The following is a 27,405-nucleotide window of genomic DNA, read 5'->3' as shown; positions in this document are numbered from 1 at the left end:
CATGAAGCTACCTTATACTGAATCAGACCCTTGGTCTATCAAAGTCAGTATTGTCTACTCAGACTGGCAGCAGCTCTCCAGGGTCTCAGGCACGGGTCTTTCACATCACCTACTTGCCTAGTCCCTTTAACTGGAGATGCCGGGGACTGAACCTGGGATCTTCTGCACGCCAAGCAGATGCTCTACCACTGAGCCACGGCCCCTCCCAGGACTGTTGTAAGCCGCTTTGAGATTCCTTAAAGGTAGAGAAGAACTTAGGTATAAAAAACATCTCCTATTCTTCTTCTGAATGTGGTCAATGGGCTGAGAAAGAACTGGAAAAAATTGTTCTGCACACCCAAAAGGGTATTTGGACTTGTTGGTCTCGAACAGCAATTGCTCATATCACATGGCAAGTCATTTGGAAAACTGAAGATCATTTCAAAACTCTTTTGTGGTATGCCATGGAGTTCTGTTTTCAAAGAGGCCCCTTTGGACATGTTTAATGTTGATCACTGAATCTTGGCTAAGGTCTTAAACTAGGAATTCAGATGTTTGCAGACTACTAAATCTTCTACAGTCTTATGTCTGAAGCTGTTCACATTTAAGCATTCATATTTAATCCAATTTGATCTTTATTGAAGTAAATTAAGATTGACCTGGTTAAATCCAAGTTCTTCACCTTAATGTGATTGCGGGATTGGCAGTTTTTGCCACAAGATCAACTGAAGATAAAATAGAACTGTTTTAGTCAGTAGAATATCAAAGAGACAATGGCTTGTTGTGTTTGATCCCCAGTCAGTTTTTCACTTTATCTTTTCCCGTTCCCCATCTAATTTCATCCCCCGTCTCACATGGCTTTTATGTATTCTGCTCCCGTGATCCCTAGCGTAATTTTTTTCAGTGATCTTCATTTTTCACCTGCTTCATTTCTTTCTTATTTTGTTTTGAGTTGAGAACTAGTACATATATTGTATGTACACTGTACAGCAGAACAGGAGAAAGAAGAGCAACCGCATTTTTCACCAGTAGAAAATCTTCATTTTTCACCAGTAGAAAATCTGGTTGGATCCAATGCATTAGGGCACTTTCATACAGCCCAAATAATGCACTTTCAATCCACTTTTACTGTACCTTAACGATTGTTTGCAAGTGGATTTTGCCAGTTCACACAGTAAAATCCACCTTCAAAGTGCATTGAAAGTGGACTGAAAATGCATTATTTGGGCTGTGTGAAAGTGCCCTTAGTCTTCCCTATGTATTCACATATCTGGCTTATACCTTGAAAGAATAACTTCAAATATATGATTTTATTTGTATATAAGATTTGAATATACTCCTGATGAGAGACCAGCAAACACATATATGAATTGCCAACTGCTTCATTTCTTTCTTATTTATTTTTTTAATCGAGAACTAGTACATATATTGTATGTACACTGTACAGCAGAACAGGAGGAAGAAGAGCAACCGCAGCAACACGAAGATGAATGGCTGTTATCAAACTCAGAATGCAAGCTTGTCTGTTATCACAACTAATATTAGCATGTGTGTATTTACTTCTGCTGCCAAATGTTATCAGTGTTGTTCTGACATGCAGGGAACAACCTGTTCCACACAGATAGTAACCGAGTAGGAAATGGCTCCAGTTTATCTTTGGGACGCTCACAAGGTAGCTTTGTTCACCAGAAAACACTATGTGAATGATGATCTTTTCAAAATGCCTAGTTTTCTGATAAACTTTACGTTCCATCTTCAATCAGAGGTGAGCAGGAGGATGTGGTGGTAAGTCTCTGAATGCCTCGGGTTATCAAAATATTTGAGGCATGACGCATGCACACCTGTTCTGTTTTGACATATGTCTCTCTCTTGGAGCTGAAGTCTCAGGCATGTTATTGGAAAGCCAGAGTGAAGATATATGTTTTTTGCAAATTAATTGAGGACTGTCAGTAGATAGCCTAAGCTTAAAACCTAGGTGCCTAGAACCATGTAATAGTAACAACATCACAAGATAGCTGAACTTTTGTAGGCTCTGTAAGGCTCAACTATTTAAGACATTCTTGATTTCTGTTTTAATTACTGTTGTTTGTTGTATATAATAATATATAGTATATAATGTATTCTATGGATCTGTTTTAATTTGTCAGTATACAGTATGGTGTAGGGGTTAGCATGTCAGATTAGAATCTAGAAGAGCATAACAGAATTCTACAGCTAGGAAACACTACAGGGTTGCCAACCTCCAGAAGAGGCCTAGAGAACACCCCAAGTTACAAATGATTTCCAGAAGACATACCGTATATACTCGCGTATAAGCCGAGTTTTTCAGCCCAAAAAAAGGGCGGAAAAAGCCGAACTCGGCTTATACGTGGGTCAATACGGTAGGGGAGAGGAGGGAGGAGGGAGGGGGGAACTTACCGCCGCCGCCTTCTCCCGGCCGGGAGCGGCCTCCAGAGGCCCTGTCAGCCCTTGGCCCACAGAACCAGAAATCACCACAAAGTCATATAGAGTCCAAACAGATGGCTTTTACTGATCAAATAGGCATACAGCGCAAACGAATAAAATGACAGCTATGAAAGGCTCACTAGCTGGGAGATATTATAAGGCAGGAAAGGCGGGAGATTACACGCATGAATACAGTTTCCCAGGAGCTGAGTTCCCAGGCCTAGGTATGTGACCTTGGGGGGCAGACAATACAGCACAGAGACAGAGGCAATAACGAAACCGAGATAGCAGCCTGACATTCTGCTCCCCTCAAGGCCCCCTCCCAGTCCGCAAGGGGGCTGGCCTGTCCGGGTAAGCAATGTGAAAGGCGTCGACGAGGTCGGGGGCGGAGACATCCCGTGCGCGTACCCATTCGTCATAGGCAGGGGGGAAATGTTTCCAACGAACTAGATATTGCAGATTGCCATGGTGAATACGGGAGTCAAGAATCTTGGAGACTTCGAAGTGTTCTTCCCCCCCCACCATGATGGGTTGCGCAGGCGGTGGGTCCGGATGCCACCGTGGAGAAGCAACATGGGGTTTGAGGAGGCTTATGTGGAAAACAGGATGCACACGCCTCAAGGATTTGGGGAGAGCCAGTTCCACTGTGACAGGGTTTATGACCCGAGTAATGGGGAAAGGGCCAATGAATTTGGCGCTGAGCTTATGGCACGGTTGGGTGGAACGGAGATTTTTGGTGGAAAGGTAAACCAAAGCGCCCACTTGCAGATCACCCCCGGGGGAGCGATGTTTGTCAGCTTGCGCTTTGTATTTACGTTTGGCCCGGTCGAGGTTGCTAACGAGCCAGGGCCAAGTGGTACGGAGGGCGTGTGCCCAGGAGGCAATGTCGGGGTTCCCCTCCCCCTCTACATCATCTGTAGGAGCGATGGGATTGAAATCTTGGCCATACACAGCAAAAAACGGGCTAAAACCTGTGGATTGATGCATGGCATTATTGTAGGCATATTCTGCTAAAGGTAACAGTTCCACCCAGTTATCCTGGTGGTAGTTAACATAACAACGCAAATAACATTCAAGTACAGCATTGACACGTTCAGTTTGACCATCAGTTTGAGGATGGTATGCACTAGACAATCCCTGTTCCACCCCCACCAACTTGAGGAAAGCTTTCCAAAACTTAGAAACGAAACCACTCCCGCGGTCACAAATTATTTTACGCGGAAACGAATGTAAACGAAAGATATGCGTCACGAAGAGGCGGGCCAGTTTCTGAGCAGAGGGGATCCCTGCGCATGGAATCAAATGTATTTGCTTAGAAAACAAATCAGTAACAACCCACAACACAGTTTTACCCCCACTGAGAGGGAGATCAGTCATGAAGTCCATAGCAATCACTTCCCAAGGTCTGCTGGGTGTTTCAAGAGGTTGTAGCAGTCCCGGGGGTTTGCCCTGCGATCGTTTCGCAGCGGCACAAACGGGACAGCTGCGAATGAAGGAGTCAATGTCGGAACGCATTCCCCCCCACCAGAACTGTCTGCGCAATAAGTGAAGGGTCTTCAGAAACCCAAAGTGCCCGGCTGTTTTGGCTCCATGAGCTAAATGTAAAACGTCCTTCCGGAGAGTTTTGGGTACATACAATTTTGAGTCTTTGTACCAGGACCCCCCTTGTTCCAAAACACCAGGAGGTAGGGTATGAGCGGAACGTTCTAAAAGGCACTGGTCCCGAAGGACAGTTAAAAAGGATTCGGAGATGGGGATTTTGGAGGGAGCCCCCCCATCGGTCATGGAGATCTGAGAAACAGTTATAGGGCTAGTGCTTACGTGCGGCGGCGCGCAGACTGCAGGCGGCTGAGCGGTCGGAGGGGTAGGAGGGGCGGGAACTCCAGTCTGTTGCGGTGGCGGCTGGGCAGCCGGTTGGGCTGGCGGAGCTTGCGAGTTAGGGAAGGTGTGTTGATGCTGGGATCGGGTTTGCACAGTCAGCATAGGTAGGGCCCCACGTTGCATAGGGGTGAACAGAGAGTTGGTGGGTCTTTCGAGTTTTACCGGATATTGTGGTAAACGGGAGAGGGCATCCGCGAGAACGTTCTGCTTCCCAGGGACGTGCTTCAGGGTGAAACGGAACTGAGCAAAGAACTCCGCCCACCGTTGTTGTTTCGCCGATAGCTTATGGGACCCCGTGAGGGCAGCTAGATTTTTGTGATCGGTCCAAACTTCAAAGGGTACTTTAGACCCTTCTAAGAATTGCCGCCACAAAGTCAGTGCATGATGAACTGCAGAGGCCTCTTTCTCCCAGATGGGCCAGTTTAATTGAGCGTGCGCAAATTTTTTTGAAAAGTAAGCGCAAGGGTGAAGAAGACCGTCCGGTCCTTGCTGGAGGAGAGCCCCTCCCATGGCTACATCGGAAGCATCGACTTGCACAATGAACATTTGATTTGGGTCTGGGTGCCGTAGCACCGGCTCCGAAGTGAAGAGGCGTTTGAGGGCCAGAAAGGCGGCTTGGCATTGCTCAGTCCATAGGATTTTTGCGGAGGGCAAGGCAGCCGAGCTTACCTTTCCCTTAGTTTTCAGCAGGTCCGTAATGGGTAGAGCCACTTGGGCGAAGTTAGGGATGAATCCCCGATAGAAGTTTGCAAATCCCAGAAATTGCTGTACTTGCTTACGGTTGGTGGGGGGGGTCCAATCGAGGACGGCTTGGACTTTGGCGGGGTCCATGCGGAGACCTTGGTGGGAGATGATGTATCCCAAAAACGTGAGTTTGCTTTGGTGAAATTCACACTTAGCTAGTTTAGCGAACAGTTGATGGTTACGCAGGCGTTGTAGAACTTCCCTGACCAGAGTCACATGCTCGTCCACAGTTTTCGAATAAATGAGAATGTCATCTAAGTAGACCACCACCCCACGATATAGAAGGTCATGTAGGATTTCATTGATGAGTTGCATGAAGACCCCCGGGGCCCCTTTTAATCCGAATGGCATTACAAGGAATTCATACATTCCGAAACAGCTAGAGAAGGCAGTGAGGTGTTCATCTCCTTCGCGGATACGGACTCGGTAGTAGGCTTCCACCAAGTCTAATTTAGAGAACACACGACCTTCCTGTAATTGTCCCAAAATATCCGATATTAATGGGATAGGATAGGCGTTGGTTTGGGTAACCGCATTGAGCTTTCTGAAGTCAATGCACAGGCGAAGGTCGCCCTCTTTTTTCCGGACGAAAAACGCGGGGGCCGAGTTTGGGGCATTCGAAGGGCGAATGAACCCTCTGGCGAGGTTTTTGTCCAAAAAGTCCCGGAGGACAGTGCGCTCGGAAGCGCTCATAGGGTAAATCTTACTTTTGGTTAATGTGCAGTCCTTTACTACTTCAATCGCACAGTCTGAGGCCCGGTGGGGGGGTAAGGCATCACATTCCCTAAGGTCGAAGACATCTTCAAAGTCCCGGTATACAGCGGGTAGAGCCGGTGGTACTGGGGCAGTAGAGGTTAATGCTGGAACGGGCGGAAATGGCAGAGCAAAGTTTTGCCGATGCTGGTCGCAGGTGGGACTAGCGAAAGAGATAGTGTTTGTTTCCCAATCAATACTGGGACTATGTCCTTTAATCCAGTTAATTCCCAAGACCACGTCAAATCGGATAGGGGCTATAGTGAAGTCTATTTGTTCCCAGTGGGAACCAATTCCCATTGCCACCCCTATGGTGCGGTGATCAACTGGACCCCCCTTGAATTGGCTCCCGTCCATTTGAGCAAATTGGACGGGGGCGGGTAAAGCTTCTGAGTCGGCTCTGAGTGCAGCAAACGTGGCTTCGCTTATGAGAGTGCGACAGCAACCGGAGTCAATTAGTGCTTTGACAGGGATTTGTGGACCTCCGTTAAGTTGTTGTAAAACTGCATCCACGTAGACGGTGGAGTCCACTTCTTTGATTTTGGTAGGAGCATTCGGTTTGCTAGGAAGATCCGGAGAGGTCTGTGGAGATGCTCCATTCACCACAGACCGGAGCCGTTTTTTGACAAGTCGAGGGGAGATTCCAGGTTTAAGGCTGGAGAAATCCAAGGGTTTTCCTCATCCGAAGAGGGAAAGCTGTCCCCCAATGGGGCACTTGTAATCCGAGACCCGGCGGGGTCGTTGGAAGCAGGCAGGGAGGCTGGGTCCCCGGCATGGAGTGCAGAGGGTGTGGGCCTTCCCGGAGCTGCGCTGCGGGTGGCCGCGGTGCCTCTGCGTGGTGGACGACCTCGGGCGCGGGTTGTCGTGCTGGGACGAAATAATTCCTGGCGGCGTGGGCAAACGGCTGCAAAGTGGCCCATTTCTCCGCATGTAAGACAGGCACCCCTCTGAAATCGGGCTTCACGTTCCTGAAGCGGACGTGGGGGATTTCGTGGGACGAGCAGTGGTGCCTTGGGTTGAGGCTTTTGGGTGCCCTTCTCCTTGTGCTTTTGACGGACGAGAGAAATAAAGCGGCGGCGGCTTTCCACTTCCTCGGCTAATAGGATCCAGCCTTCAAGGGTATCGGGATCGCCCCGCATGTAAGACCAGTTCAGAATGTCAGGATGCAAGGCTTCCCTGAAATGATGGATTAGGGTGGTCTCGGGCCAACCTACAATTTTACTTGCCAGTCGCTGAAATTCATCGGCAAATTCCCGAACTGTAGCAGAGCCTTGTTTTAATTGTAAGAGTTCCGTTTTGGCTCTTTCCCCCAGGAAGGGGTCCTCAAACCTCCTTCTCAGGGCAGTCATGAAGTTGTTAAGGGAACGAATCGCACGAGAGCGGGTGTCAAACTGGAGGACCATCCAGTCAGCCGCTTTGCCTGTCAGGAGGGAAGCTACGTACCGCACCCGGCTATCTTCCGTTGGAAAAAGTTGACCTTGTTCTCGCATATAACTGTCCACTTGATGCAAGAAACAAGGCAAAGTCTCAAGAGATCCGTCATACGTAGTCCTCAATTTGAGTTGCTTCCAAGGGCCGGGCGCGGGTTGACCCGGTTGCACGGGTGGTCCGGGCGGAGGAGCAACAGGAGCTCCAGGAGGCAAGGGTGGAGCAGGCACATTAGGAGGTGGTTGCACGGGTGGTCCGGGCGGAGGAGCAACAGGAGCTCCAGGAGGTAAGGGTGGAGCAGGCACATTAGCGGGTGGTTGTACGGGTACCCCCTGACCCGGTATCGGAACGGGCTGTGTCTGAGCTATCAGGGTTTGTTGTAATTGCCTGTTCTCTTGAAGCATAAGTTCCATTACTTCCTGGAGTTGATCAACACGGTCGGAGAGCTCCCGATTCTGGGCTCGTAAAAGATGAACCTCCTCACTTGGGCCACCAGTAAGATGAGGCTTACTGGTTCGGAAGCTCGTGGCCCATTGAGAGCTATCCCCATATAAATCCTCGTCTTCAGACTCATCTGAGTCTCGACGTCGGTCAGCCAAACGGCGTGCGCGTTGGGTCGCACGCGACGGGACAAACGCCGGGGAAAAAGTTAGACCTGATAGTCCCAGTACATAGTCCTTGGGGCGCGTGTCCACGTTCGCCTGATTCCTAATCCTTGCTGCAGCCGCCCTGGCTGCTTCCGCCGCCTCTCTCTCTCTTGCGACCCTAGCCGCTTCGGCGGCTTGCTGATCCGCAAGAACTTTGGCGTTCTCAAGTCTTAAGGCAGCCTCTGCCGTAATGCGCGGTAAAAGTTCTGTCTCGAGGAGCAAGAGTATGGGGTCAGGTTCCCCGCCCAACAGAGGTTGGACTCGAACCGCCAGTGCGGACGCCTCGGCTCCAAACGTCGGGGTCAAAACTTGAGCCAAGGTGGCTACCGGGGTGTCCTTTGTACATTCCACAAGGAGAAGAGCGGTGCTAATAGCGACTCGCTTGGCCTCAGCCTGGCAGCTGGCCGCATCCGGGATCAGGGAAAAACCCTCCGGCGGGGCTCCCGCCATGGTAGAAAGAGTTTGTCGAGAAATAAGATTATCCAAAAGTCCAGTTAATATTTGTAAATCCTCAGTCGCCAATCGGGCATCGTCCAGTAATTGATCCAAGTCCTGAAGATCTAAACGAGCATCAGTATCCTCCGATGTTAACATCCAGAGACGTCCTGTAAGAGATTGCCACTGCGTCTGTACCAGTCCTCTCAAGCGGCAAACCTCTCGGGTCGTCCGGAAAAGTTCAGCGATTAAGTCCTGTAACAGAGTAGGGTCCTCTGAGAAGGGCTCCAGGGTAGTAGATCACCTGGAGAGCTGCACAGCTCCCATCCAAGTGGCAGGCGAACCCCCCTGGGCTCCAGCCTGGCTAGGAGAACGGTGAAGATGAGAGATAGCTGTCATAATGTCAGCCCTTGGCCCACAGAACCAGAAATCACCACAAAGTCATATAGAGTCCAAACAGATGGCTTTTACTGATCAAATAGGCATACAGCGCAAACGAATAAAATGACAGCTATGAAAGGCTCACTAGCTGGGAGATATTATAAGGCAGGAAAGGCGGGAGATTACACGCATGAATACAGTTTCCCAGGAGCTGAGTTCCCAGGCCTAGGTATGTGACCTTGGGGGGCAGACAATACAGCACAGAGACAGAGGCAATAACGAAACCGAGATAGCAGCCTGACAGGCCCCTGCGGCCGCAGGGAGGCTGCTCAGCCGCCCCTGCCGCCTTCTCCTGGCCAGGAGCGGCCTCCAGGGGACCCCTGCGGCCGCAGGGAGGCCGCGCCGCTGGGCCCCCGCCTCTTCCCGCCGCCAGGAGTGGCCTGGGGGGGCCTCCTGCAGCTGCAGGAAGGCCGCCCCCGCCGGATCCGCCGCTTCCCACCGCCAGGAGCCCGGTCAGGTAAGCCTGCGGGGGGGAGGGGTTATAAGCCGACCCTCGGCTTATACGTGGGTGCCTAATTTTTCCCCATTTTGGGGGAGAAATTAGGCACCTCGGCTTATACGCGGGTCGGCTTATTCATGGGTATATATGGTAGATCAGTTTCCCCTGGAAAAAATGGCTGCTTTGATGGATGGATGGTATCATGTCCCTCTGAGGTCCCTCCCCTTCCCAAACCTTGCCCTCCCTCCAACTCTCCAGAAATTTCCCAACCCGGAGCTGGCAACCCTAAGGTACTCAGATTAGTTGGATCATCTAGTGTAGTCTAACCCCCAAAGTAAAAAGTAGGGATAATCTAAATTAAGTAGATTTTGAAAAATCTATAAGGCATGCATACAACCATTTTCCATACGACCATTGCTAAATTATTTTTCTATTGCTTAATCCAAATTTACCTTGTTTCTCAGTAAGTTGAGCAACAGAGCCTAGCTTTTTGTTAATGTGCCTTTAAAAACATTAGAAATATAAACATATTCCTCTTAATCTTTTCCCTCTCTATAATTTCTTTGTAGATCCTTTATCATCCTTGTAGCTTTCTACTGAGTGCTTTCTAGTTTAACATGTTCCTGAGCAAAATTGGGAGGTGTCTTTCTTTTCAATTCACCTGGCTGGATTTTATTTGCTTATTTATTTAACTCTCCATTCCATTTGGATCAGATGTTCTATTTTAGAGCCGATTTATACAGCAAACATCCTCCACATTAAAAACAAAGTTGGGGTACGACAAAGGTACTTCTGATCAGCACATTAATCGTCTTTAAAAAATGATTTCTACTGAAACTTTTTTATTGCATTTTGTGTTACCAAATCCAGCACAATAAGACCTGGACAACCCAAGCAGAAAGTTTCAAATCAACGATTTAAAAATTCTGCTGATTATATATATGAGGGCAAACTAAGGGGGAAAGCCTGAAGTCCTATAGATGCTATATCCAAACAGGTCGCATATTTATTTTTTATGGGGGGAGGGGAAATTAGCATTTGACAAGCATCTCCCAGCTCTGCGGTCATATCTAAAGGCTGAAAGGTTGACGTTTGGGGGAACACATGAGATTTCCAGAAACGGATGACTGAACTGCTGATTTTCTCAGCTGCAAAGATTAATAGATTGGGAACTTGCACAACCGAAACAATGGTTCCACTGACAACTCTGGATGGCAAACATCCTATACTACATTCACAAACACCCATAGTGAAGTGCAAACAGAAAGCTATCTGATTAGAAATGCACTACCTTGCTCAGCAAGAACTCAGAATCCATTCAACATGCAATCATAGCTGAGCAGGTAGCCCTCAGTTCTTGGGTTCCACATTTTAACTTTGATATTTGTTATAGTTTGAGTTTCATGGAAGCTGACAGCAATTTCAAATACCTGGCAAAGCATCAAAAAATACAGGTAGGGCAGCACAATGTGTTCTTGACTAGAGTTGTTAGCTTGATGCAAACATCCTATCTTAATTAGCCTTCAGGTAGTTATAATTTAAATGCATCTAATGACAACAAAAGGAAAAAATATAAAGCTCAGTAGTACCTTAATGTCAGTAGCCATGTAAAATATACAAGTTTTCAAGGAAGTGGTACAAAGAAATTTTGATGTCTCTAGACTACAAAAAGAAAGGTGAAACAATGGAGCTTTCAATTCAATGACCTTGAATTAAGCTGCAAAGGGACACTTTTGCCAGCCTTCTATTTGTACCATAAAAGTGGAATGTGAAAGAGCGAGAGAAAACATTTTTCATTTCTAGGAGTAATCTAGAAAGAAAATCAGCGGATTCATTTTGTTTAAAACCTACATACATTTGCTGCTGCTACATATACGGTATATAAAACCAACAAAACATCTCATCTCATCTCACCCCACCTAACCAACAATTTTCCCTAAGAGATAATGTTACTCAGGTGGTAGCCAAGAGTGCTTTTTACCAGCCTGAACTGGTTTGCCAATAAAACCTAATTTCCCTGATATTTCCTGGCTGAAAAGGCTAGCTTTAGTGATGAAATCTATATCAGTGGTAGAAAGTGCCTTCAAGTTTCAGTCAACTTATGGCAACCCCTTGGGGTTTTCAAGGCAAGAGACATTCAGAGGTAGTTTGCCACTGCCTGCCTCTTTAGGCTGACTCCCATCCAAATACTAACCAGGGCCAACCCAGCTTAGATTGCAAGATGTGACAAGATCAGGCTAGTCTGGGCCGTCTGGGTCAGGTCCTGAATAAAGAGTGAAGTACATGTATGGAGAGGTTCAAGGGGAAAGGCATTCCAAAGATGAGAAGCCACCACTGAAAAAGCCCCATCTCTGGTTCCTACCTGCTTCATGTCTCAGGCTGGGGCACAGAGAACAGTGTCCTGGAGGAAGATCTACAGTCTAGATAATAAAGGCAAGTTGGTCGTTCACCTTGCCTTTATTGAACCAAAACCTTGAATTATGCTTGGAAACAATGCGGGCCTCAGGTCTGTTGGAGAAGGCCAAAGCACTCAATCACTGTCCTCCATTGTACAGAGGATTTGACACATTTGCATAAAGACAGAATCAATAAAGGATGGACTGAATGTGTGAAATAGTTATTAGAGTGCAAACATAAGCAAAATGGTATTCTGAACTACTTAGCTTAGACAATATAGAGCCGCAGAAGGTACACAACAAGTCTTAAAAATTATGTTTCAGAGGAAATAACAGTAAATGACAATGGCTATTAGGATTAAAAACAGCTGTGGGTTATAAGTATTAAAATGGCTATAAATTGCCAACTAACAAATTCAGTTGGTACATTAGAAACTGCTTCAAAGGTATCAATGAAACCATTTTGGAAGCAAACAATCTCAGAAATGCTTAGGACAGAAAGCACCATTCTGATAATTTTAATGAATAACTTATTTTGCTACGTAAAACTGCTTCCTAAAAGCATGGAAAACTCTCAAAACTGACCATCATAATATGCTACAAAAAAAATCTTGAAACTAAAAAGCGAACTAAACCCCCTCAATAAACAAAACAATAGTATCTCTCCAAAGAGAGTTACTACTTCCTTCCAGAATGAAATTCCCAACTGTTTATAAATAGCAACATGTTTTTCCATTACTAGAAACCACTGCCAAATAGCGGACAATAAAGAAGCATGTCCAGAGGGAAGACCAGGAGGAGAAGGGGGGAGAAAGCACAGCTGGATGATAGATGGCTACTTTGGGTCTTTCTTTTGTAGGCTGAGCTAAGTGACACCATCCCCCACGGTGCTGGCGACACACTTCCTTCTCTTACCTTCTACACTGAAGAGTCTTTGACAACTTTATGTGAACAGATGGAGGGGGGAAGATGATGAAAGGGATACAAAATTAGGAAGCAGCAAGTGGAGACTCATGAAAATTCCCTGATGTGTTTTGTTTTCTTTGCAATACCTTATTTACACTCATTCAGCATTCCTTCAGACATGCATGCACACAACCCTTTTGTCACCAGCTTCTGGTATGGGCAAGTGAATCCCCATTTGTTAGCCTAATGGCAGATCCCAGTTCTTACATCTCAATGGAGAGATCCAGGGCCTTGACTGGGATATGAATTTGCTGCCCTAATAATGCCCCCTCCCAGTTTTGAACCATTTAGCTTTACCCACAGAATTCAACTGAATGCTCCTGTTGTTCCCAGGACCTGGGAGATGGGATAGATGTATTTCCTTTCTCTAAAAATGACCCTCTCTTCCAGGTTTCTCACATCTGCCTTCCTGATAAGTTTGCATATATCAAAGGAGACACAACCAGGTCTGTTTTTTCCTTACATTTATATGGTGAGGGATAGACAGAGAGAGAGTCAACTCCAGTGAAACTGCAGTCCTTCTTGATCTGCAGAATGCCTGACTTGGTGGGCGGAGTTGGCATAACCAATTAACAATTGGGCCACCAATCTCTAGTATCATCTTATAGACTGCCTTTTTCACTGGGACCCAAGGTGGATTACGTAGACTAAGGGGATTACTGCATTATGTATTCCCAGCGATGTATTAAGAGTTTGAAAATGTTATAAAAAATACTGTTCGCACTTTCTATGTATTCCCAGCGATGTATTAAGAGTTTGAAAACGTCATAAAACCGAGGAGAAAAGTTAATTTATTAAAACAATTCCTCTAAACTTTGTTGCAGAAATTTGGAAGTATTCTCATATGGTAATAAAATTTAAAAAGTAGAGAAAAGGAGCATGAATTTATCAGGTTTGTTTAGATTCCAGAGTTCTAATGATTCTGAATGAACTACGAAGTGATATATGCCCTTTCGCACAAACCTGAAAGTTTTCAAACATTATTAATTAGGGAGCAAAACACATGATGAATTTGATTGCAAGGAAAGAATTTATCCTTTATCCCTTGTGCCATTTCCCCAATCTAAATTGCACACCTGGGGAAAAGATACAGCATCTGTACAGCCTGGGTGAGGCAATTTATATTGGCAAAACTGAAGGGGAGGAAAGGCTTTACAATCCCTTTCCTCGTCACCACTATTCTGACTCCCCATTTAAAAACAACTCCCATTTTCACAAAATTGGGAGAATGATCATTGGTATTTTACTGTACATGTAGTGTGGCTTTGACTTTCATGATTTACTGTAAGAACAGAAGTTCTTAGATTCTAGCAAATAGGTCCACCTGAGAAAAATAGCATGCATATATTATTTTCACATAATTCATGCTAACCAACTGAACACATATTCATTTATGTTATACTAATTATTTATATTTTGAAAAAACTCTCTGCAAATAAAAAGTATATCCGTGAGAAATGGCCTAACCTAGACCTTTGTATGGTGTGCTAGATGTAGGGGAGTTTTGCAAAACTGTAATAACTCACCTGCAGTTTGAAATAGCAGAGTCCATCCTACAATCTTGGTCCTCTGCCACCTCTTTCTGTTGCCCATCTAGATCAGGCCTCATTGATCAAGTATATAATCATAATGATTGGGTTAGAATTTCACATTTTCTTCCAAGAATGTATTTTACCTCGGCTCCTGAGTATTTCTCCGTTTGTTGGACAAGCTCATCCAACTGGATCTCATCCGAGATGGGCATTTTGCAGAAATGAAGTTTAAAGATTTCTCTACGAGTAGCAGCATCAGGCAGAGGCACGTATATGATTCTGTCAATTCGACCAGGTCGCATCAAAGCCTGCGTCAAAGAAGTCATCAAAAGAGACCCATTATTTGCAACAGAAGGAATCAACAAAGAAAAGTCCACCTACCATGGCTTGCCTCGAACTAAATGTTTCAGATGAACTCTCACATCACAAAAGGTATGTAAAATGACCACATATGTCTGACTTACATATCAGCGATGGGATTCATGCAGAAAAGTTTCCTACAAATGTACTGACAACTGGCACCATATTTTGCAGGCGTCATCTGATTTCACTGTTAATTTCTGCATCAGAAGACTCACATTCTAGCTGTATCTGAAGAAGTGAGCTATGGCTCACGAAAGTTCTCCCCCACCTGCCTTGTGTGTGGGGGGGAGGGCTGCTGGCTCCCACAAGATGCGGGCCACGAGCTCACAACAGCAGCACCTCCTGCCTACTTTGCATGGGGTGCCCTCCACCACCAGCCCACTGGGATTTCCCCCCCGTGGCCTTAGTGGCCAGTCTGCTCCTGCAGCAGATCCCATACCGATAGGATAATATAAGCAGGACCACCATCACAATAACAAGCCAAACCTTATCATAATGTTCACTAATAAAAAGTGAAGGCAAAAACTTCTGATGCTCCTTCAGGCATCCGTGTATAACCTATGGAACTGCCCCCCTCCCCATGGCGACTGCACAAAAGGAAAGAACCAGTTGCCAGAAGCTCTCCTTACTCACGTTTATATAACAAAATGAAATATGAGCTTTTAATTTACTCATAACTATTGTCATCTTGTTAACAAAACTGCTTGCATGCAAATTCTGAATTTTAAATACATTTTCAGCTGGATGCATTTAAGACACAGCACATAAACTAAATTGTTTTTTATGTTAGAGTTCTCCCTTGGGCAGTGTAGTTGGAGCTCCAGTTGACTAGAGATATTGCATGGCTGTCCTGGGCTCACAGCCAATAAGATTTTTTCCCAGCCTGATCATGTCAGTGAAAGTCACGCTGAAAAATAGTAGGAAGAAGCTTTCCTTCCTGCCCAGCATTGATCAAGTTAACACCCTTCCTAAAGTTTCTTTAAAAAGCCCATTGTGAGCACTCTGGTGTGGAAAAATCCATCTTGCATGCTAAGAGTTGTCCTGTTATTTTTAAAACAAAAGCCTGAATATTTTCAGCTAAGGAAACTGCACAGCAAGCCCAGCGTAGCCACCCATAGGATCACTGGAGTGTTTCCTTGAAGTTTCAACAGGCATGGAGACAGAACTGCCAGTTCATTGTTCAGTCGAGTCACATTTCTATCAGGAAGCTGCTTTGGAATTAATTTGGCTGCTGTCCAATATCCCCTTTAGGAGCATCAACAAGCATACACACATTCCCCCCCCCCCTTAGCAGCAGTTCCTTGTGCTTTGTCAAACGCTTGTTCTGAAAGGCCTTTGGGTTTTCAAGAGCAGCTTGTCAGGCAAATAGACCAGTTCTGTACTATTAGCCCCACTCTGCACACTGTGCCTACAACATAGCCCTTGAGATCTGGATCTCTGGATCTTTACAATGCAATGTTAAGTGTGAACACTGTTTTCCTGATAATGCCTGCTAACAACTGTTTGCATTACTCACAGAAAGTTCATAATAAACATAGTACTTTGGCTACATCAGGGTAATAAAAAAAGACTTGTTGGATTAGAGTAAGGACATTATCAGACAATGCTTTCTACTATTTTCTTCTAGAAGATGACCCTGCCTTTATTCTGTTAAGATTTGTGAAGGTAAATCTGATATGGGGTGATCCTTTTGTTTGTTTGTTTTTTAAATATTTTGTACCTATTAATATGGTCCTGTGAAGTATTTCTTTATTTTCCTTTTCTGCATTAGAAACTGATCGTATCAAATTACTTGGGCAATAGAAAATGGTGTCCTGTAAACATTTTCTCTTTCTATCCAGAATGGCTTCACCTTATATGTAGACTATCTAAAGGCTCATCAACATTTAGGGAGCATGGGGGAGGGGAACAGATACTGAATTCTGGTCCTTTCCCCAGCCCCACTCACCACAACCTTCAACTACGTCAACCACCATCACACCTCAAGTGGAGAAGAAGTACTGACCCTGCTACTTGCTATGCCAACCACAATGAAAGTCCGAAGAATGACAGTGGTAAATTCCTGTTTTGTCCACAATTAAGACCATGCCATGGGCAGAGAAAGGTCAAGTGTGCTTTTCCAGGACTGAAAATGCCCTCCTGTTGTACAAATCACCCATGGCTTCCAGGTCTTATGGAGGAGGTGAGAAATGTTTTCATTCCCTAAGGGGAAATGATCTGCATTCTTCTGCCTCTCCCACTTCCTAATGCCTTCTCTCCACAGTTGTCTGAAAAGGAGGGGATAGCTTCCTCCCATGGTGAACTAGATCACCCATAGTCTCCTCCCATATTATAACATTGTCCCCAGTTGCAGAGGTTTTCTATTTCCATGGCCATGAATGTCAGCCATTAATTCTATGGAAGAAAGCTAAAACACTTACACTCATGAATAGCGTCAGCCAATCTCCTTCCCTCAGCAGGCCCTGAATTAACAGACATTGCCCCCTCAATCTTGTCCTAGACATTCATTTAAAATGTTTATATCCTGCTTTATTCCTGGTGTACCAAGTTTTAAAGTTGTTCCACAGAAATCTATGGGAGCCAGATAACTGAGCCAGCCCATGTTTTCATGGTCCCAACTCTTTCATCTCCCCACCCTGCCTCGGGACCCATTTTTCAGTCATTCTAGAATGTAATGAGATATGGGGAAAGAATGACCAAGAGAGCACACTGGGGACTGGCTATTACAGAAAGACAGAGATAGACAGATACAGAGATAAAATTATTTTAAAGAATCAGGCTGTACAACATTTCTGTCATGTCAGCCTTGCTCAAGACCTGAAGCATTGTGCAAGCTGACAAGAAAAGACTTGATGTGTTTGACAGCAGGTGTTCAGGAAGAATCTGCAATATCAAGTGGCAGCACTTTGTAAGGCACAGTCAACAAGACAGAAACATTTTACATGGCTATTACCCAAAAGTATTAATAAAGGGAAAAGAAACAGATGGCTTGATCCTCCGAGCAAGATTTGACAACTCAAAAGGAAAGGATATTTATTTGAAATGAGTGCGCAGACACAAATGGAATGGGACCAATATGAACACATTACTACTAAGCTCTCTTTAGCAAACAGCTAGCCAGAGACTTTGCCTGATTAATGCAAACTCTTCTTGGAGTAGTACAATAAAATAGGTACAACATAAAAATTCAAAAACATAACAATCATCAAAAAATAAGAAGAGATGCAATAGTTATTTATACTGTGTGAGAAATTAAGCTTATTACAGTAGCACAGAGGAAGGGTCACAATCCATTTACAAAGGGTCAGCTGACTGGCCTAACACATCTGAGAAGGGTGCATTACAAGATTATCCAAAATGTATATATTTTTTTACATTCCTGTACTATTTCCCTGCTCCACTCAACAAGGGACAGCATTACAGGCAAAGGCGAGGATGTCCTTTCCACTGTAGTTCTTCAAATGGCTCAAGAGGGGGTATGAAAAAGTGCTGTTTTTAATTCCTGAAGCCATTTGAATCTAATGTGCCATAACATTCAAGCTGTGTGCTGCCATTTCTGCTTTTCAGTCCACAGACCTGGGAGAAGAAACAACCTACAGGGATTCAACTACATAATTGGCGATATGTCGATCTAAAATTACATGGAAAGAGGTTAGCATATGTACCACACACAAAAAATCCAGTAGCATATTACCATATATACTCGCGTATAAGCCGAGTTTTTCAGTCCAAAAAAAGGGCTGAAAAAGCCGAACTCGGCTTATACGCGGGTCAATACGGTAGAGGGGGGAGGAGGGAGGAGGGAGGGGGGAACTTACCTCCATCACCGCCGCCGCCGGGCCCAGGCGCCTTCCTTCAGCCGGCAGGGGCCTTCCAGCGCAGGCAGGAGGCCCCCGCCGGCCGCGCCGCCACTGGCCGCGCGCCTGGCCACCTTCCTCTGGCCGGGAGGGGCCTGCCTGCTCAGGCAGGAGGCCCCCGCCGGCCGCGCTGCCGCCGGCAGCGCGCCTGGCCACTTTCCTCTGGTCGGGAGGGGCCTGCCTGCTCAGGCAGGAGGCCCCCGCCGGCCACGCCGCCGCCGGCAGCGCGCCTGGCCACCTTCCTCTGGCCGGGAGGGGCCTGCCTGCTCAGGCAGGAGGCCCCCGCCGGCCACGCGGCCGCCGGCAACACGCCTGGCTGCCTTCCTCTGGCCGGGAGGGGCCTGCCTGCTCAGGCAGGAGGCCCCCGCCGGCCGCGCCGCCACCGGCAGCGCGCCTGGCCGCCTTCCTCTGGCTGGGAGGGGCCTGCCTGCCTGCTTATACCCGAGTATATATAGTAATGTTTCTTCCTTGGGATGTCGGATGTACCCAGAAGATGACAAACAATGGTGGTGAAAGGATCCTGGCAGAATTCATCCACTCTGCTGTCTACTTCTGGAGTAAACTGGTACTGTATCTCTGTTTATAGTTCTGCTCTCTTGCCCCCCAACAAGGATCTAACTGCAAAAGAGAGGGCCACACCAATGCAGAGTCAAAGCAGAGAAGAAGGGGGAAAGTGTGGTAGATTTTTTTCAAAATTATGTATCACTCCAAGATTCCTACATGTTTTGCACACTGCTTCATGTGGGGATCTGTTTCAACCGTGGGAACATTTGGAGAAATGGTTGCCTTACAGATCCTCTGACAAAGCTGTGTACAAAACACATAGGGTTTTTAAGTGATACATAATTTTTTAAAATTCCCTCCTGCAGCACTGCTCTGACCCAACAAAAACCCAACTTGCATCCTACCAGAACTACAAACTGAATCACAGAATTTAATTGGCTATTTTTTTAGTCCTGTATTTGCTTTTTTCTAAACTCATTAAGTACTAACAAAGAGTGTTCTTTCTCTGCCTGACAAACCAATATTGTTGGGGTGTATGCTTCATTAAATTCAGTAAATTCTGTAACTGGTACACATGGTGAAAAATTGGTGCTGTCCCTACATCTGGGGTTGAAGGTTCTGCTTCCATACCTGGCGCCCAGGCAAGAAGGTGCAAACCTGCCACTCAGCTGGCCTGGCCTACTCTGCTCCCAACACTGAAGCTGAGGTCAGGGGCAACTCCAGCTGGGGAGGGCTCGGCGGCAGCTCCTTTAAAGGGCTATGTCTGCTGGGAGGGTGGTCCCATGGTGCTCTTCCCTCCCCCAAGAACTGCCAGGGGCTTCCTGGGCCTGTGTAGATGTTGTACCTCCTTTAAATTGAGTAACAGAGATTTTGGGGGACAATTCTTTATTCTAGATATTCAACAGCAAACCCTTGTAAGAAAACAATAAACCTTCTTACCATTTTTTCAGTGCCCTAAACTGTGTCTAAGAATTTTGGCGTTAAATATTCTCTCACACTGTAATGCATTTCATCACTTTGTATCATGAATGTACCTTGATACTTTTGGACTACTTCTGCATCATAGCTTCCCTAATTTTACTAGGTCATCTTCTCTTTTATCTAAGATGAAAACAAAGTACTGGGTTGGTACACATGAGATTCACAGAATGAATTAGCTATTTCCTCACTTGGCATTCCAAGCTATATAAAAATCTCCTGCCCCTTTCCTCTTTCTCCCTGATGACTCATTTTAGCAAGCCAAAATATTTTAGAGACTGGCAGCCACCCATGTTCCATCACAACTTTCTCATTAATCAACAGTGCCTTATTGTTTGCACCGTGCGACAGCTTCAGATAGCACGTAGCATTCTCAGGAGTTGCCCCAGTGTAAAACTCCCCTCCCCTGGGTTCACCAAAGTCTGATCTCTTAGAGACTTTATTTTAGCTGCTAGGTATAAGCAAGAGTGATACAACTTTAAGTGGTTTGGAACAGGCTTGAATCCTATCTACGTTTTCTGTTGATGGAAGGTGTTTTTGCTGGCAAAAGAGGAGAGCAAGTGATTTTCACCAATCTCTGCCAACACTGCAGATACCCACCAACTCCAGTGCTGTTTCTGAGCATCCACGGAAATGCAGGATTTCAGGGGACATGGCAGGTTGCAAGAGAAGTTTGCCTTTGCAAACACTGCTCTCTTACATAGCACAGGATTCAAGCTAATATATTTAGCTAGACATTTTATCATCTCTCTATTGTATTATGCTTTTTAAAACCTTTGTCACCTGCTTTAATGCTGAAGGATATGGTAGGACTGAATTTGAAATAAGCCCCTCCCCTCTTCCACAAGCATCCACCTGCAAGTAGTAGAGCAAATATCAGAGGAATTACATTTATGAAAACAATGTAAATGATGTGTTATTGGGAAGGCAACATTAGAAGATTGTGTGTGTGTGTGTTAATTTACACCAGGTTTCTTATTTCTGACCTTTAAGTAGAATAACTCTCCCTTTTTAAAAGGACCAGGTTTAAAGTGAAAGCTCACTGATATCCATCCAGAAGTTAAAGTTCAGAAATTGAACAGAGGCTGTACTGTGAAAAAGAAATGGCATTTGTACTGGGAGGTGCCACTGCGGACTGTGGGGAAATTGTGGAAGGACACAGAAGGCACTAGGAGGGTTGGTTATAGAACCTCCAAGGGTTGTGTGGGGTAGAGTGATCCTTTGCATAAGCCTATTTCTTTGTTGGTTATTAATTACAATTATGTATCAGCTTTATGCCATCATGGCACTTTAGGCAGTGTTATGCAGTGGTAGAAAGTGCCAACAAGTCTCAGCTGACTTATAGCGACTCTGTAGGGTTTTCAAGGCAAGAGACAATCAGGTGGCTTGCCATTGACCGTCTCTGCATAGCAACATTAGACTCCTTTGGTGGTCTCCCATCTAAGAACTAACCAGAGTCAACCTTGCTTAGCTTCCCAGATCTGAGGAGATTGGGCTAGACTGGGCCATCCAGGTCAGGGTTTATGCAGGATCCCCAAAATGTCTCCCATCCAGAAACCAACCAGCCTGCTTAGCTTCAGCAAGGATGCTGCATCATATTCCTTTCTTCCAGGACGCTATGTGACATTAACTACCCCTTCAAAGGAAATGATTCTGTCGCTTATTGTATTTACCTGTTTAAATTCAATAGAGAGTAGAAAACAAATACTACTGTAACTGCTGCACTACAATGGCCAGCTACCCGATCTGTCCCCAACTTCTACTAAAATGATTTGCAATAACATGAACTGATGGGGGGGGGGCATCTTTCAACAGCCACTAAACAATATACAATTTTTAAAGGTACCTTTTCTTAAATTCTTCTAGCAAAGAAGCACCAAAACCTCAGGAATGCTTAAAAGGGGGGGGGGAACTACCCTTTTGAGTTGGGGGGTTTAAAAGAACATCTTTAGAAAAGATAACAATTATATGTAATGAAACCTGGAACCAGCCTCTCTTGGCAATTAATCACCCAGGAGACACTGCAATCCTGCAGGCTGTTTCTGACAGATTCCGCGCGCTTTACACGAATCACCAGGGATAAGATGTGTCTGGGCTGGCTTCTGACAGGAACGGCTCAGGTAGATCGTTCCCAACTTTATTTTTTTTTTAAAGATACACAAACATGTTACAAACACACATCTGTAGGTCTGTGATTTTGTATTAAATGTGTATCCAATATGCAGAACTCATACTGGCCAAGCCTCTCAACACCCCCCTTAGCAAAAGAGAGCTCTCCATCACTTAACAGAGATACTTCCTGTTTTCAAGCAGTTGGGAAGGCATGACTTCCAACCCAAATACTTGGTTTGGCAAGCTCTCGCTGTGTTGATAGATGCTTTTATAACCACTTCATTCCACCTGAAGTTTCAGTACAAAAGCAGAGCATGGGTTCTCCCCCCCCCCCCGCCTTCCAAGGAAGGAAAAAAGGATAGAGAGAAGGGTGGGGGAGAGAAGGAAAACACAAAAAGGCAAGACAATAGAGGTTACCTTAGCTCAGTAAAGTGTGAATTTGTAATCTTACAATGATGATGTTTGAGAGGGGAAAATAAAGCCCCTTATCAGTAAAAGAATGAACACTGGATTCTTGCCCAAATGCTACAAGTCCTCAAAGATATCGGAGAAGCAAGCATGAGACAAATACATCTATGTATAGTCTGTGGCTCTGAATGAATAAAGCTCCACGCAGTTCAATGATCAACATTCCCCATGCATTTTCCCTACACAAACAATCATCCTGAGCATTTGCACAGACGTGGTCTGAAGGCACATGACTGCAGCCACTTTGCTGAAGCTAAGCAGGGCTGTATCTGACTGGGAGACTGCCTGGGAATCCTATGCAGGCTTCCCTGAGTTCCACGGAAGAAAGACACCAAATGAATCCTTCCAATGCTTCTAGCCCTTGTGTGCATGTTTTTCACTGCAGCAAAGCTTCTCTTGTGAATAAGATCTCTCTTCACGAACCCCACGATCTCTAACCCGATCATCTGTGAATTGCTCCATTTCTCTCAGTCTGAAAAGTCCATGGGGTTGGTGCCAGCAGCACCGTTTGAGGATCAGAGATGAAATGTGGTTTTAAGATCTCCGGATATAAACATACAAGTGACTGATTCATGTAAAAAAAAAATTATAGACAGCAGCCATTCTTGGCAGTCCACACAACACGTTTTATATGGCTTCCCCTTGCTCTACTGCCGTCTCCCCACAACAAAGGGAGGGGAAAAGCATGTTTCTTGCTCCTCTATACAAGGGAAATAAACACGGCTTCACTATTTAAGAGCAGCAATAAGGAATCCAATTCTAAGGCTAGGCAGGCTGTGGATAAAAGAGGACAGCGCCACAGGGCAAGGCCACAAAAATGCACCCAGTTCCAAAAGAGAACCTCACAGCCCTCAGAAGAAAGTCACCTCAGTTTAAGGAGCACAATTTAACTGTCCTTTGCACTGCGTAGGGCTCCAAAGAACCCTGAACTCTAAAATCCCAGCAAGAGAATGCCTACATCTACAGTTCACACTTTCTGTGTACCCACAATATAATGTGTGTTTGGGGACAATGAAAACTGTTTGCACAAAGAAGAGAAATGCATTGTGTGAACAAGCCCTGAGACTTGTTCTAGTATGATCTTCAGAGTTCAAAATTCTCTTCAAAGAATAATTCTACTTTACACTTGCAGGAAAATCCTGCTGTTTCAGGAGCCTATTTATTTAAAATGTTTTTTATATCACATTTTCCATAGAAGTTCAAAAACAATAAAGTGAAAATTACTAATTAATGATATTCAAATTACAAAATGAAAACATACAGCCACAAATGGTGTAAATAACATAAAACAGATGAGCAAAATTTCACTGCAGCAGCTGAATAACCAGTAAAAAAACATTTAAAGAAGTGATAAAATAGCGAGTACCAATGACTTAACCAAAAGCCAACTGGGCGGGGGGAGGGGGGGAACATGTTGACATTTAGACAACAATAAAGATGAATGCCAGATGAAACTCTCAGGGGAGCACAATTACGGTGCCACCACAGAAAAGGTTCTTCCCCTTTGCCTCAACTCAGTGGGTAGACCTGGAGAGTGGTCTCAACAGATTACCTCAGTGAAGCAAGACAATATGGGAGCACAGGGTCCTTCAGACACCCTGGCCCCGTGCCACTGATGCATTGGGGGGTTTAAAGGGTCAGGGCCAGCACTCTGAATTTGCACTGGAAGCCAACAAAGACATTTCAAAATAAGCCCCCTGTGTTCACTGTGATACATTCCTGTTGAAACCCTGGCCACAGCATTTTGTACCAGCTGCAATTTCTGACGATCTTCAAAGCCAAAGCTATGTAGAATGTCTTATGAAACTCTGATACAACCAGCAGGATAACCATGGCTGGATCATTCCAGAAAGGGCATCGACGATGCACTAATCAAAGTTGTCAGAATAAACTAGCTTGCATACATTTGGTGCAATGCGCGTCCGCTATAACTATGTGTTGTACCAATCACCTTCAAAACTTTCAAGACCCAAAGGAAATAGAAGTAGGTTGGAAATTCACTCATTCCCCTACAGACAAGTGGGCGAGATAGCATCACAACACTAAGACGGCCCTACATCTGCAGAACAGAAGTCTCCTCTGATTTTGGCGCCTGCTGTTAATACAATTGTGCGTAGTTCTGGTCTGATCAACATGAGAATTTCACAATTCAGACAATTTCATAACGTCTGCAAGATTTATATCCCACTTGACAGCTGCAGGATTCTCTGCAAGCAGAGAAATTCCGAAGACAAAAACAGTGGAATGAGGGTCCAAACACAAAAATCTCCCCTCCCCCCCCCCCCGCATACAGGAATTGCTTTTCCTAAAAGCTTGCCAATTCCCTGTTCACAATGATAGTCGGTCACCTATCACACAGTGGGTAATAATTTATTTCACAGACAGAAGTCTGATGACATCAACTCAGTCTTGTTCTAATGTCAAGGGGAACTGCTTAAGGTCTACTCAGACTACAGCGGCCAGTAATTATAAGGTTTTGCCTTGCAAATAAATCTAGACTTTGCTTATTGCCTGTTACCTTTATGTTAGGCACACAAAAGGGGAAATTAGATCCTAAAGTACACAATGCTCCTCAACAATCTCTACCAAGTTTGGGTCCACCTGTTTTCCAATTACCCAATCCAAGTTACTTCAAAAGAGATGGCAAATTTCTCTTTGCCCAGAGAAGATAAAAACAACCAAAGAGCAGCATACTAGCTCAACGCAAAATAGTTGATACCATATGTTAACTAATTATTCACAGCATTCCCGTTGCACATACTCACTCACTAACACCACAAGCTTGTTTCATCTGCAGCTGTGAAATTCCATTTTCCTCTTTTCTGCCTAAAGAGAACTCTTCCCTCCACTTCATAAGCAATAAATCTGTTGGAAACAGACCACTTGGGAACAATCTGCATTCCAGACAAAAGGGGAAGAGGTATGATTGGAAAAGGAAGGATCGGTTAGCATATTTACAGTTGACTATGGATGCTTGCCGAACAGAGTGTGGAGTGGTGTAGTACAAAACACAGGTACAGCCACAGTTCCAAAAGCCTGGCACCAACGCGGCGAGACCTTTTAGCTCTCAGAATGGATAGGAGGCACAGGGGAAAGCATATGCCAAAAACAGAAAGGGGTTTTCTTCCCCCAAAGCATGCAATTTAAAACCATTAAAATAAATAAGAGTTTTGAAGCTGAATACAGCCGGATGTGGCTTGCACCCAAATTGTAATAAAATCATTGTTATGATATTAGGCACTCTGTAACTTCATTGCACTAAGACCAGAGCGCTTCCAAAACCATCAGCTAGGTCTCTTTTAAGTAGCTGTGCTTTTATGTCAGCGGAGATGCAAGATGGTTTGGGATGTGATACTAAGCAGGACTTCATATATGTACATTACGCTGAAATGAACAGAATATACTGAGAGTACAAGTAGGGTCCAGACAACACTTTCCTATACCAAAAAGGGAAGCGGCTTGTTTCAATTGATTCCTCCCTACTGTTGCATGCCTCTAAGTCACCCCTCATTGTGTTCCTGAGACTCCCCTGTCTGATAGCATTTCAGGGAGATCCAAGAAAGGGGAAAAGGGAGAGTCACTCTCTCTCAGCCTAACCTACCTCACAAGATTGCTGTGAGGATATGGAGAAGAGACAGATATATGCCTCCCTGAGCTCCTTGGAAGAAAAGGGAGACAAAAAGACATTAAAAAGAAATTATATGGAAAGGGTTCTATTAAGCATTAAAAGGTTCTAGCTGAACATGTGATTGAAATAAGGGTGCCCTATACTTAAAAATAACATCTACAGAACTATGTAAGAAATGGCTTTTTATAAGGTTCTAAAAATAACTGGGTCTTTTTAAATAACATTTAAACCAATATACACCAATCACAGTTTTTAACAGATAATTATCCACTTGCTTGCCTTTCAGTTAAACAACTTGATCAGACAAGGTTCCAATAAAAATGTTAACAGTAGTTATAACCCTGTAATAAAAGTTACACTGGGGGCTCAGGCAGATTATATATTAATACCATTTATATTAGTTTGTTCCGATTCTACTATTGTCTTGCTATGCAAGAAGTGCTAAAGGTGTTTTCTCGGATTTCCTAACTTTTGAATTGGGACAAAACATTCAGAACTGTTCTTTAAAAAAAAGTTATGACTCATTTTCAAAACTGTTTTACCAAGTTACATTGTTTACTTCAACAAGATTTCAATAAAGCTGCTTTAAGAGGTAATAAATATAGCAAAAGAATTTAATCCACAAGCATACATTTAAACATTACCTGTGGGCCCATATAGCCTTAGCATTAAGTAACTTAAAAGCAAGCCCACAGGAATTATTGTTAAATAATGGCACAATTATCAAAGAGAATGGAGTCTCTGTCAGTCATTTTAGGTTAATTGCAAGTTGGTGGTTGGAAGGTAAAACAGATGCAATTTAGTTTGCAGTGCTTTCAAAATAGTTTTAATCGGGAACGCCAAATAAATGGACTTAGAGCAAATCATGTGACTATACAATTACATAGGCTCTTTACAGGTGCCAAATTGGTTGCATCATATCTATGCTCAAATCCTCAAAGGCTCCTGTCCTGAAGGAAGGAACTAGTGTGGTAACACCATAAATCTGAAAATCTGTTACATGAATCTGGAAACTGCTCAAATATTTAGCAGGAAACTTATGGTGTTTCAAATCTATTGGATTTTTCCATGGAACTTGATAATTTCTGTTGAAAATAGGATTGCCAGCTCCGGTTTGGGAAATACCTGGAGATTTTGGGGGGGGAACCTGAGTAGGGCAGGGTTTGGGGAGGGAGGGACTTCAATGCCATAGAGTCCAATTGCCAAAGCGACCATTTTTCTCCCCTCTTTCCCTCTCCTGAAAGCTCCCATAACCTCTCCTTTTTTCTAATTCCTTCTCTCCTTCCCACCCAACAGACTACCTACCTTTATAAGCCCTCTCCCCCGGTTTTCAGTGTTCCCTCCTCCCCCATGAGCCTGTACCTGGGAATACTATGACTCAGTTGTTTGGTGCTGGCTGCCAGGCCCAA

The 27,405-nt window shown here is 44.8% G+C and overlaps 1 protein-coding gene across 1 annotated transcript in view; it reads right to left on the bottom strand.

Moving 5' to 3' along the window:
- AFG2A (AFG2 AAA ATPase homolog A) overlaps positions 1 to 27,405 on the bottom strand; it is a 202,726-nt gene that overhangs the window by 23,218 nt on the left and 152,103 nt on the right. Inside the window, exon 15 of the mRNA XM_056855033.1 lies at positions 14,230 to 14,394. Coding sequence (XP_056711011.1) covers positions 14,230 to 14,394 — 165 coding nt within the window. The remainder of the gene's footprint in view (positions 1 to 14,229; positions 14,395 to 27,405) is intronic.

Source organism: Euleptes europaea, chromosome 9 (assembly GCF_029931775.1).
Source record: "Euleptes europaea isolate rEulEur1 chromosome 9, rEulEur1.hap1, whole genome shotgun sequence".
Classification (NCBI taxonomy): Eukaryota; Metazoa; Chordata; class Lepidosauria; order Squamata; family Sphaerodactylidae; genus Euleptes; species Euleptes europaea.
Note: the sequence above shows the minus strand (reverse complement) of the source record. Positions and strands in the feature narration are given on the sequence as shown.